At 46.8% G+C, this 13,832-nt stretch overlaps 1 protein-coding gene across 4 annotated transcripts in view; it reads right to left on the bottom strand.

Annotated features, from left to right (window-relative positions):
- ERICH6 (glutamate rich 6) overlaps positions 1 to 13,832 on the bottom strand; it is a 57,810-nt gene that overhangs the window by 25,250 nt on the left and 18,728 nt on the right. For 3 of the 4 annotated variants that reach the window (XM_083177956.1, XM_083177959.1, XM_083177960.1), the window contains exons 8-9: positions 6,709 to 6,869; positions 3,113 to 3,180 (exon numbers count right to left, since the gene is read on the bottom strand). In XM_083177956.1, coding sequence (XP_083034082.1) covers positions 3,113 to 3,180; positions 6,709 to 6,869 — 229 coding nt within the window. The remainder of the gene's footprint in view (positions 1 to 3,112; positions 3,181 to 6,708; positions 6,870 to 13,832) is intronic. The other variant, XM_083177957.1, reaches the window with a different exon arrangement.

Below are 13,832 nucleotides of genomic sequence, written 5' to 3'. Positions count from 1 at the left end.
ATGCCCATACAAGGAACGGAATTAGTATATTCCGACAACAATAATAATGCAATGACTCCTTTTCATCAACTTATACAAGCAAGCAATTTATATGCCACTCAAACAAAATATTGTAGGGTACACAGTGTTATACCTCGATAATGACAACAATAACAATGTTACATGTGGACATTTTACTCATTAGGACAAGTCAGGCTGAGACAAAGGCAATTTACTATATACTACATCATAGAAATGCCCTTATAAATGTAAATGTAAACAGACTGTTCTAGTAATAGCAAAGCGGTCCTGCATATAAAGCTTTATATAGTCTGAAATGGAAACAGCGGGTAAATAAGGTTGAGGCTGGGCACTCAGTGCTTGTAGTCATGTAATGGATGGGAACACAGCTAATTGTAGACCTTTACAGGCTGTTACAGAAGCCTGGGCTATATCTAGTGTAAGGGCTTGATCACCGCTGAATAAAATAAAGAGAGAGGGGGAGTCAGGGATGCGGTCATCTATTAGAATGAACTTAGGTCTACAGTCATTAGGTCGACCCCACTAGGTCGACTGGCAGGAAGGTCGACCTGACTTAAGGTCGACATGGGCCAAGGTCGACATGACTTAAGGTCGAATTTGCATAAAGGTCGACATGAGGAAGGTCGACTGGTCGTAAGGTCGACATGGGGTCTTTCCAGATGGTCGACATACATTAGGTCAACAGTGCTTAGGTTAACACATTAAATAGGTTGATATGGTTGAGAGGGTCGGAAGGTCGACAAGCGTTAGGTCAACAATGGGAAGGTTGATAGTAAAAAGGTTGACTTGAGTTTTTCCCTTTTTCCCCCCAATTTTGATGTGGACCTAACAGTGCACCGCTGCGCTCATCATGCTTCCGGCACGGTATATTCTCCCACCACGGCCTAGTGGATGGTCAGGTATGAAATACCACCTGTCACAAAGGTTGGCTAAAAACAGTGAAAAACTCATGTCCACCTTTTGACTGTCGACCTTCTGCTTGTGTCGACCTTCTGACCCTGTTGACCTTAGCCATGTCAATCTATTTCATGTGTCGACCTAAGCCCTGTTGATCTTTAGTGGTCAACGTAATGTATGTCATCCTTCATAGTATCGACCTAGCGACCGTATCCGAGAGAGAGAGAGACAGAGAGAGTTACAGAGTGTGAGAATGAAAAAGAAAGAGACCCCCGTTTGCCGTAGCCTGTAGAATAGGTAGATTTGTTCCGTTTCCTGCACCTAGGCCAGCATTGCCGCTGATCAGTGTACATATCTCTTCCTAATACAATAGTATGGGACAGGGATTCCGGGAAGAGCGGAGAGCTCAGCTTTCCGTTTTTAAAGACGACTTTTTAAAAGCTTTTGCTTATTTTGCCCCTTCTGAGCGTCATCTTTTAAAAACGAATTTAGTGTGTATGCTGAATATCGTTACTAATGTGCGCTCACAGGCCTCGTTAATGACTCCCTCCTTTGGCAGAATGTTCAATGTTGACTATCATCAACAAGGCAAGCTGTCAGCGGTGGCGAGGAACATCACTGAATATATCATTTACTTATATTGCTCAGTTTATACGGACTTTTATTACCTAAAGGCGACCATTGAATGATTTCTCTCCGCTTCGGACGCATGCAAGGGGATGTTTTTGCGTACATCCCCTTGCATGGTACCGAGGGGATTCGGCGGTGGGTCAGGCAACCAGGTGGCATTTATGGGATCGCTAAGCAGCGTATGTGCGCTGCTTAGCGAGCCATGCTGAATCAGGCCCTAAGGGTAGTGTTCAATTGTTTTTAACCAGCATTTCAGTTCGCTATCCCCGAGGGTGGTGAGTTGATATTCGTTAGTGCATGGTTAGACCTGACCATAATGAGCGTGATATGCACAAAAAAGTAGATCAACTGAATATCGGTCTACAATTTCCCGTCAGGTTAGATAGGAAATGGGGCGCAATATAACAACTGAATACCACCCTAAAAGGCGGATATACTGTAGTAGTATACACACTGTACCTACTGTAGGTTTCACATTCACACAAAGGGCCGAATTAATGAACTACAAAGTTCCATAGAAGCCTAACATAACATTTCAGCTGGATGTTTGTGGCTCAGACTTGCTCCTACAGAGCCTCATAGAACAGGCAACAATAAGCCATGTTTACTGGAAATAAATGTACAATTTGTATGTGACGTTTGGCAAATGGGTATCATAATATTATTATCTAATTTCAATCTCTTAATTTCAATAATTAACTGAAAAATGTATTATAATTTATTTCGGTACTTGTTTCCTAGCACGGCGCCCATCGCATCGCATACCATAAGGCATACAATGGTATGCGATGCGATGGCCCCCGATGTCATACAATGTTAAAATTGTATACCATTGTATATGGCATACAATGCGATGGTATACGACTTTAAATTGTATAAGCACCCTAATGGGTGCTTTCAATGTTAATTGGCCCCCCCTATAAGATTAACAAATAAAAGCACCCCCACGACACCCCCACTATCAATGCCAACCCGAAGCGTGGCGAGCGCAGCGAGCCCTCGAGGGGTGGCGGTGCGCTTCCTCCGACCTTTTCATACCCCCACTATCCACGTCGGCGTGGAGTTGATTTTAGATAGTGTGGCGAGCGCACCGAGCCCGAAGCGTGGCGAGCGGACGCGGAATACATGTGAAGTAATACGCGTCCGCTCGCCACGCTTCGGGCTCGTTGGCTCGCTGCGCTCGCCACACTATATAAAATCAACTCCACGCTGACGTGAATAGTGGGGGTATGAAAAGGTTGGAGGACGCGTACCGCCGCCCCTCACGGGCTCGCTGCGCTCGCCACACTTCGGGTTGGCGTTGATAATGGGGGTGGCGTGGGGGTGTATTTCACATTATAAGCACCCATTAGGGTGCTTATACAATTTAAAATCATATAGGGGCTTATACATATTTTAATCGCATTGCATTGCATGCCATATACCGGCATGCGATGCGATTAGATGGCATACAATGTAATATCATGGGCGCCGTGCTAGGAAACAAGTACCTTTATTTCTATTCAGTTGATTTATATGAGCTTAATATGACAAACAAAAACATTAAATTTTCTAACACACTTACATTCGGTAACAGTCTCTGGCTCGGTGATCATTGTTTGGAAGACATTCACCATATGCCTTTCTCTTAGCCTTTGGAAAAAATAATACTTTCGTTAGGTATGTTATCATTGTGTTACGCTCATCCTAGACTGGACAGTGTTACTACTTTCCTTACGACTATAAGCTGTGTGCTCTGACATGCCCATCCATCCGCTAGTAGTTGTGTGACTGTACCTTTTATGTGAATGTGTTTATTTCAAGTTAGCTTAAAGATTTTTTGGAATGGTTGTTGGGGGGGGGGGGGGGGGGCAGGTTTAGTCCTTAAAGAAACTGTGCACATTAAATGTAAATACATCTGGGAAGATTGTTCCTATTACTTATGACTGCTCTTTGTATATTAATAAAGTAATAGAAAGTATATATTCATTATTTTTAGTTTTTTTTTATTATATGTAGGGCACTCAATTGGATTTCCACACCGAAAATAAAAGACCAGACTTTGGGGTTCTTTTGCCAAAGTTTCAAATCTAATGTATAGATTTATTTTAATTAAGCCTTTCTGTATACTGCTACACCATAATGAGACTTGTTTTGGGTTTTTGGAGTTATTTAGTACTGCAAGCACTATAGTTGATTAACATTTCTGATTCAGTAGCAGCCAATCAGAATTAACTGGGTTCACTCTTCCAGCAGGACCAAATTAGGGTGGCCAAGCCTAAAATTGGTGGGATTTAAATACCAGGATTGGAGATTCCAATCCCAAGATTTGGGGATCAGTGAGCGCATATGTACTTATTTTTCATGACGGGCAGATCTGAGCACCTGCAGCACTGGCTCAATTACTGCTATGACTGTTGTATAGCAGTGTTATATGACTTCAGAGGTCACGATGTGTAACACCCGCCCCGTCACCTGTGGATAAGGACTACAGTGCCGGCACCTGCCCTTACTGGACTGGACTGGAGTGCAATGGTGATGTCTGTGCTCCCACTGCTACTGACCTGTGTGTGATGTTCTTTTTGGAGTTGACTCCCCGGACTGGAAGAGGGTGAGTCACTGTGGGCCCTGGGCTGGCTGGGGGGGGGGGGGGGGGGGGGGGGGAGAAATGATATTTTCTATTAACTCAATCCCGGGTATCCCTGAAATCCTGGGATTGAGGGGTTTTCTGTCCCGGGATTGAAATATTGGCCCAGGCAGGACTAATATCAGATATTGTGCAGCCCAGGACTAACAAAATGCACATTGAACACCGGGAATGCCGGGTGAGATCTCTAGTGTCTGCAGCACTGGTCGCACTACTCAACCTCTACATTGCTTCAAGGGTTATGTGAACTTTGTGTATGACAAATTATACTTTATAAACTCTAGTCCTGGGCCACCTTTCTGTCTGGGTTTGGAGTCCCCGCAGTCCCCCCTGATGGCTTTCCAGGATTGGCCTGCCTACTTCCATTGACAATGGCAGAGCATTTAGAGTCTCCTTTGGTAAGTGGCCATTGAAGGAGAAAAGACTCTTGCATAGAGGAGTTAGCAGGCTCATAGCTGAGCTCCATTTCTGGGGTAAATTTACCAAAGCTTCTAAAAAGAAAAGAGGTGATATTGCACATAGGAACCAATCAGATTCTGCCTATCATTTTCTAGGATTCAACAGAGAAATGACAGACACACTGGGGTATTGAATCCTATGTCATGACTGTTGATCCGTCCCGAGAGCCGTGACCCTGGCCTGTTTTTGTTTTGCTCTACAGTATATCGCCAGACGGGATTCAATGTCCCGCCTGCCAATCGGTGAAAAGGGGGCGTGTCTGAGTAAACAGCCATAGATTGTCGAGATTCACCCGTAAAACAATTCATGGCCGTTTATCAACAAAACGGGCCCGACAGCTTTTAAAGTTGGGCCCGTTCTGTCGATCTGCCTCTTCAGTGCTGTCGGCAAGACAGCAATGAATAGGCACCCGCCGCTATTTCCCCTGTCGGGATAGAATACCCCCCATAATCTTTTTATTTTTAGAAGCTTTACTAAATTTACCCCAATGACTTTTACGGCAGTCATTTTTTTTCCTATTGTGGTTGAAGCACTCCCTCTGCAGGCTATTCCCACATGCCTGCCCTTCTGTGATGCTTGTATTGTAGATCACTGCCACTAAAGAACTTTCAATGAAAAGCCCCATAAATAAGCTCTTGTAAAGTGATAAATAAGCCATTCAGATCTGTTCTATCTAACATAGATATAAGCTCTGCTACTGCTGTCATCTCTACTGTTGCAGCACTTTGCACCATGATGACACAGCATAATGTGGGGATCCAAGAAAAATAAAGTACCGTATATACTTGAGTATAAGTCGAGCCGAATATAAGCCGAGCCACCTAATTTTACAACAAAAAAACTGGGAAAACTTATTGACTCAAGTGGGACCCTCACTCGAGTATAAGCCGAGGGGGGCTTTTTTCAGCATAAAAAATGTTCTGAAAAAGTAGGCTTATACTCGAGTATATATGGTAGGTTATTAGTAGGGGAGAGTCACTCCCTAGAAACAATAAGGTTAATGGAAAGTAAAACAGTGTCACAAAGGGCCAGATTCAGACCTGATTATTGATACACTGCGTATGGGCCATAATGCGCGTGTGTGCAACGTTAGCGGACAAAGCCTGCTCCTTTTTTTCTTTGCTAGTCGTTCACAAGGTGATTGACAGGAAGCCGGCATCTAGGGGTGGTAACTGGCCGTTTAGTGTGAGTGCTAAGAAAAATGCAGGGGTGCCCAAGTGTTATAGGGGAGGATGTGTGACGCCAGCTACGGCCCGGATAAACCTGCATTCATCGCAGCCATTCATTAAGTCCCTGGCTACTCCGAGCTTGTAAAGCATAGTGCCCAGGGGAAAAGAGTCATTTGTTTGGCTGTGAAGTCTTCGCTAGACGTACACATCTATTCACACAGCGAGCACATTAATTCGCAAGGTGGAATTTCACTATAGCGTGGAGGTGCCTACCTGTTCGCTGGCTACTGTTAATTCGCACAGCACCTAGAGTTCTGAATCAGGCCCATATGATAAGCTGCGAGCAGCTTATCATATGTGATCCATGCTGAATCAGGCCCAATGGGGCAGATGTATAAAGCCTGGCGTAGAGATAAACTGGAGATAAAGTAGGAGATAATGCACCGGCCAATCAACTCACCACTGTCATATTTTAAACATAGCTGATTGGCTGGTGTTTTATCCCTTCCACTTTATCTCTACTTTATCTCCAAAACAAAAACTGGCTATTTGGGGCTGGACACTCCGAGAAAACGGACAGTTACCACCCTGGAACGCCGGCTTCCCGTCAATCAAGGCCTCGGCAATGCGTATTATGAGCCATACACATGCGCAGTTTATCAATAATCACCCGGGCTGGGAATTTGCAGCCATGCAATCAGGTTTGAATAACCCCCTATGTTGTGCTGGGAAAGTAACAAGTTCGGAATACAATGTCACCGAGAAATGTTCCAGGCCACTATTTTGTTTATAAACCTCAGGTAAGTGTTTTAACAAGACAGTGTTTCCTCATACACAATGCCTCAATCAGAAGCACCCAAAATAACCCGTGGGAAAGCCAGAAGAGATCTGGAGACAGAATATTACCTTTGTGCAGTTTTCTCTTTTGCTTTTTGTCTCTCGACATCACTCCCGTAAGGCTGGTGAGGGGCAATAGATATCTTCTCCATTTTATCTTTTTGTAACCGTTGCTTTTGTTCTTTGAAAAGATACTGGAACTTGTTCTTAAGCTGCCTGCAGCAAAACTGCTGGAAGAAAGAGAGTTCCATTACTTGTTTACATGGATTGTGTTTATCCTTATTTTCAAGACAGAAAGGCCTATTTACTATAGAATATTTGCGGCCAATTCCCTGAAAACACCTGTTTTGGGTGGTTAGCCACAAATATTAACTAACTCCCGAATGTACCATCGATCCCCTGCTGCGATCCCGCCTGCTCCACTCATAGACAATCCCCCCACACATTTCTATGGGGAATGCCGCCCGATGTAAAATACCGGGCAGCAGCACATCGGGTCCCGGAGCTACTGCCTTTCTCAGACGGCGGTAGCTCCTTGCGGCTGCATACCGCATTGCCGGCAAGGCAGTGCAGTCAGTGTAGGTCAGCTGGGGTCAGCGCTAACCAAGCATACACAGACCCCAGGCACCTGGTGAAGCAGATCGCAAGGACGGGCTTCATTCGGAGCCCCTGTCCCTGTATCTGCAGGGACATACATCCAGCTGATAGGATCACATATGACAATGCAATCCTGGGCAGTAGATCCTGTCCAGATCGCATTGTATATGTGATACTATGGTAAATGGGCCCTAAAGGAGCCTACAAATGCAGTGATTTTAACATTTAAGCGTCACTGACCACAAACCACTGTGTTTATATAGGTCTATGGGGGTAATTCAGACCCAAACGCAGGGTGAATTTGCACAGCGGCCGGTTATCAATATACTGCACATGCGTACGGTTCTCAGTACTCATGCGTGAGGCCATCCAGCGATAAAGTCTTTCAACTGTTTCTAAACATGTGGCATTCACAAGGTGATTGACAGGATGTAGGCGTGTGAGGGTGGAAACTGGCTGTTTGTGGGAGTGTCAGGGAAAACGCTAGGCCGGACTGCCATCAGAAATTGTTAGGCACGGGACTGACAAAATAGGCAGGGAACCCTCCGGTACCCGCAACGCTGGTCACACTACTCAACCATTGCTTTAAGGGAAATGTAAACTTTGATTATGAAAACTAGGGATGTGCAACGGCCACTTTTCGGGTTTTGGGTTCTGATTACCTTGAGGTTTTGGGTTCTAATGGGTTTTGGCAAAACACCTCCTAAGTGTTTTGTGTTTGGATTTTTTGGGTTTTGGGTTCTGATTTTTTTGTTAAAAAAGCATAAAAACTGCTAAAATCGCAGAATTTTTTTTTTGCTCCTACGCTATATTAACCGCAATAACCATCATGTACACTCATTTCCAGCCTATTCTGAACAGCTCACACCTTACAATATTGTTTTTAGGGAAAAAGGTTGAACCGAGGTACCTGGATAACTATGCGCAAGACAGGTAGATACATCAGCAATACTAGTTGTGCACAAGGAGAATTTATAATAATTAATTTTATATTAGGTACTGCTTGGCAGTGGCACTCAGTGGCACACGTCAGTGCACCAGCAGCATGGAGTTATTTTTTACAGTCCCACACAGCACAAGTATTATTTTTGGTACTTGTGTATTTTGGCGGCGCCCATCGCATCGCATACCATAACGCATACGAAGGTATGCGATGCGACGCGATATCATACGATAGTGCACGATGGCATACAATTTTGAAATAGTATGCCATTGTACATGGCATACAATGCCATACGATGCGATGCGATGCGATTAAACATTGTATAAGCACCCTAATGGGTGCTTATACAATGTTAAGCACCCAAATGGGTGCTTACAATGTTAAATGCACCCCCACGCCACCCCCCCACTATAAACGTGAACCCGAAGCGTGGCGAGCGCAGCGAGCCCGCGAGGGGCGTCGGTACGCGTCCTACGACCTTTTCATACCCCCACTATCCACGTCGGCGTGGAGTTGAGAATAGAATAGTGTGGCGAGCGCAGCGAGCCACCGAGCCCGAAGCGTGGCGAGCGCACGCGGATACCTGTGAAGGCCGCGAAGGGACGCGTTTACCTGTGAAGGTATCCGCGTCCCCTCGCCACGCTTCGGGCTCGGTGGCTCGCTGCGCTCGCCACACTATTCTATTCTCAACTCCACGCCGACGTGAATAGTGGGGGTATGAAAAGGTCATAGGATGCGTACCGCCACCCCTCGCGGGCTCGCTGCGCTCGCCACGCTTCGGGTTCACGTTTATAGTGGGGGGGGTGGCGTGGGGGTGCATTTAACATTGTAAGCACCCATTTGGGTGCTCAAAAGCACCCTTTAGGGTGCTTATACGATTTTTGGTCGTATAGGGGGTCAAAATCGCATCGCATCGTATGCCATCGGGTGCATGGCATGCGATGCGATGCGATCTGTTCGTCGTACGACGGACATCGGGGGCGCCGCCAAAATACACAAGTACCTTATTTTTTTATTAAATTAGATATAGCAGCCTAGTATGTACTAGGTAGGTACACTAGGTAGGCAGTAGCACTGCCAGTGGCAACAGTGGACTGAGTAACTAAATAATACTGGCAGATTCAGTGCAGGCAGCACCAGTGGACTATATATATAATAAAATTAATTAATATTATTAATATATAATATAATAATATTACAGGCACAGCACAGCACCAGAGGTAGGCCCCAGCACAGAGGAGACAGTAGTACTACAGGTACACAGTTAGACTGTTCTCCTAAGCAGAGAGGAGAACAGAGTACACAGCAGCACTGAGGGAGACAGACCCAGCGAATAAATTAATTAATTACAGCACAGCACACAAGAGGTAGACGGCACAGAGGAGACAGTAGTACTACAAGTACACCAGCGATTGCAAAATATTGCGCTCAAGCTCAAGCTCAAGTTTAAGCCCCAGCAGCAGCACCAACACACCCTCTCCCAACCCACTACTAGACTGGAGTGAAGATGGCGGGCGCGGCAGCCGCTTATAAAGCCTCGCGAAATCCGGCACCGGGAGATGACGTTCTAATCACGCGGACGGACCCGAGTCAGGCGGGAATCTCCGAGCGCTGCTCGGATTCGGGCTCGGAATAATGACGTCCGTGGGGGCTCGGATCTCTGAAATCCGAGTCTGCACATCTCTAATGAAAACGTATACATACTTGATAGATTTCAGTCCTAGGCCCCCTTTCTGCCTGGGCTTGGAGTCCCTGCAGACCCCCCTGATGGCTGCCCTGATGCTAGGCATGCCTGAGCATCTTAGGGGAGTGTTTGCGACATCACTCCAGGCTGGAATCGCCTTTATCCATTGCACTGCCGGGTAAGTATAAAAATCATTCGATGGTGAGCCTGTTACGGTTTTGGACATTTTCGTATGACTGCGCATGGATGCACAGTCACTGGATGTGCAAGCAATGGGAACACACAGCATGCACATTGATTCGCAAGGCAGGATTTCACTCTAGCAGGGCGGTGGCTTAACTGAATGCTGGCCGCTCTAAAATCGCAGCCATGCATTCAGGTCTGAATCAGGCCCTATATGGATTACAGCTCCAATTCAGCATGTGATTGGGTTCTTTTGCAAGTTGTTTGTGTTGGATGGTAAATAGTCAGTAGCACCGAGGGGGGGGGGGGTACTTTTTACCCTGGACTGGGTCTGATGGAGGGGCCTGTTCCTCCTCCCCTATTGCCGAGAGACGGACAGTGGGATTAGAGAGGACAGCCTCCCTCCTCAGCCCAGCATACGCTGCTCAGTTTGAATGGCCACGCCTCCTCCCGTACATATCCCTTCTCATCCCTGCACAGGGATTCGTATGGTGGTGTTAACCTGCTCTCTAAACTGCGAAAACATGCAGCCTAGCAAGCAGGTCTGAATCGGGCCCTGTATCCGACCAGCATTTTATACCACATTGTATCCAGCCCGTACATTATCACACCCACTCTGTATCCGGCACTGTATCCCGCCTGCACTATATCCCATGCTATTTCTTTTTTTCCATCAATAGATTTTTATTGGTGCAGAAAATTTATATGGGGTACAAAAAAGAAGAGGGGGCATTCCAGGGAGGGAGGGGGGGGGAGGGGGAAGGGGCGTGGATAGCAAACATAAGGGGGGTTACAAATCAGACATAGATCATAACATATCACTGCGCAGAGTGATCCACGGTAACAGCATAAATTCAAACAGTACAACACAAGCATTGATTATTATTGTACATTGTACATTGCTGCCCTGTGGCCTAGGGTTAGTGGACTCTCAGTTATAGGAGGTAGAGGGAGCAGGGCTGCGGGGCTGACATTGAACTGGAGAGGCATCAGGAAGTTCAGTCAGATTGAATTGTGGCGAAATCGAAGTGGTATCGGGGGGGAGGTGACCAGCACCATCACCCTCCGAGGTGTATATAAACCAAGGCAGCCAGCGAGAGTGAGGGGGGGGAGGTCTGGAGGAGAGGGGTAGGGCATTGGTTTCCATAAGATAATGATGGTTAGTCTTCAGGATAACCTTAAGGAGAGAAGGGGGGGAGGGTTGTTTCCATTGCTGTGCCAAATTGGCCCGAGCAGCGATGAGGATATGCCCTAGGACATAAGTTTTCTGTGTCGGGACATCCTGGGGGTAGATATGGAACAGGGCGATATGGGGGGAGGGAGTAATAGACGTCTGGAGGACTGTGGAGGCTAAATTGAAGACCTCCTCCCAGTACTCCCGGAGTTTTGGGCAGGACCAAAAGATGTGGTATATGTTTCCCACACCGCCACACTGCCTCCAGCACTTATTAGAACAGGAAGGCCAAAAGGTGTGGAGGCGGTCGGGGGTTAGGTAGAGTCTGTTGACGAGTTTGATATGCATCTCAGTGTGATTTAGGCAGCGGGACATTGTGTAGGAAGATAGAAATATTTGACGCCACTGGGCGGGCGACAGTGGTCCGCCTAGGTCCACCTCCCACTTCTTATGGGCTGAGGTTTTGGAAAATTCAGAAGGGGTCACCAAGACTTTATACCAAAACGATATATCCCCTTTAGAATGTACCATGTTGGGCCTCGCGAGGACTACTTGGGAGAGTGCATCTGGGGGGGAATAGTTATGAAAGTTAGATTTCCACCAGTGAGCGAGTTGCAGATAGTGGTAATATTCCGATTTGGGGAGAGAGAATTGGTGTTCAAGGGAGGTGAAGGGAGTCACAGAGTGTGCTTCCAGGATGTCGCTTAGGGTTTTAATCCCATGGGCTCTCCAGACCGTCAATCGAAGATTGGGTATCAATTTCGCTACTGTGGTGATAGGTAAGGTGGCTATAAGAGAGTTCGAAGGGGGGAGCGAGGCTATAAGTTGGTCCCACGTGTGGAGGGAAGCTATAGTGGATGGAAGCAGGTTCGGGAGGCTGGGTCTAACATGTTTCGGGATCTTAAGGAGATCTGATAATGGGATGAGGGGGGAGCGGGTTTGTTCGATGGTCACCCATGCCCTGGGGGAAGAAGGGTCAGTGTAATGCTTAATTGGGGCTAGTAGGCATGCTGCTTGGTATTGGAACAGATCGGGGAGATCAAGTCCCCCGAAGGCTCTTGGGATTGACATCCTGGAGCGGGCCATAGTCGGGGGTTTCGCTGCCCAGATATATTTTGTCAGAATGGAAGTGGCAAGTTGTAGGGACTTTTTGGGGAAGATATATGGGATGGTACGAAACAGGTACATTAGTTTAGGAAGTAATGACATTTTAAAAGCTGCCATGCGTCCCAACCAGACCTGGGAAATTTGGGTTGTTACGAATGGAAATGGCCAGAGGTTCTATGGAAAGAACAAAAATTAGCGGGGAGAGGGGGCAGCCCTGCCTAGTGCCGTTTGAGATCTTAAATGGGTCCGAAACAAAGCCGTTGGTGAACACCCGGGCCGACGGGGAGCCATATAAGGATAGGATTGATGTGAGAATCCGATCCCTGAAGCCAAAGCGCAACAGCACCTCCTCCATATATTTCCAGTTTAGTCTGTCGAATGCCTTTTCGGCATCCAATGATAGGAGGAGGAGGTGCTGTTCCGCCGAGAGAGAGTCGACCAGATCAAACACTCTTCTGGTATTGTCCGAGGCCTGACGCCCCGGGACGAATCCCGCCTGATCCGGGTGCACCAGCAAGGGCAGAATTTGGTTAATACGAAGCGCCATAAGTTTAGCAAATAGCTTAATATCGGTATTTAATAGTGCGATAGGTCGATAATTTTGGCAGAAGGCCGGGTTTTTGCCTGGTTTTGGGATAGTTACTATGCGGGCCTCTAGGAGCTCTGGGGCGGCATGACCTGTGGAGGACAGTTCATTGAAAAGATTCGTCAAGTATGGGGATAAAAGGTCGCTGAAGGTGATATAGAAGTCTGTAATAAACCCATCGGGTCCAGGGGCCTTGTTGCGGGGAAGGGATTTAATGGCCGATTGAACCTCTGACTGTGTCCAGGGGGCATTTAGGGAGTCTAATTGTTCCGGGGTTATGGAAGGGAGTTGTAGGTCGTGTAGGAAACTTGAGATGGTGTCACTGGTGGGCTGTGGTGTGGAAGGGTCTGAAGATAGATTGTACAGTTTGGAGTAGTAGTCTGCAAATTGGTTAGCTATATCTTTGGGGTTGCTAAATTTCTCTTTGGACGGGGAGATTATACATTTGATTCTATTCCTGGCTTGTTGGGTACGTAATTTGCGGGCTAACATTCTGCCGGATCTGTTGCTGGAGAGATAGAATTTATGTCTTAATCTATTCAGGGCGGACTGGGTACGCGCCAGGAGGAGTTTTTGGAGTTGGCCACGTATGTTGGCCAGCTCCTTCTTCAGGAGATTCGATGGGGCTAACTTATTTTGTGATTCCAGGGCGCTCAGCTTAGTCTCCAAGGCTTTCTGTGTTGCAATGGCCCTTCTTTTTAGGGTTGCTCCCGCTTGTATGGCCGCCCCTCTGGTGACCGCTTTAAAAGCGCACCAGTGGGTGGTCACAGAGGTATCTTGTGGTGCATTATGAGACATGTAGGAGTTGATGGATGTTAAAATAGATGTTTTGGCGGTGGGGTCAGACAGTAGGTGTGGGAAAAGGCGCCATGGTCTGGGGGGGATTTTAGATGGTTGGAAATCCCACTGCCACAGAACT

Source organism: Crinia signifera, chromosome 3 (assembly GCF_055691185.1).
Source record: "Crinia signifera chromosome 3, ASM5569118v1, whole genome shotgun sequence".
NCBI classification, from domain to species: Eukaryota; Metazoa; Chordata; class Amphibia; order Anura; family Myobatrachidae; genus Crinia; species Crinia signifera.
Note: the sequence above shows the minus strand (reverse complement) of the source record. Positions and strands in the feature narration are given on the sequence as shown.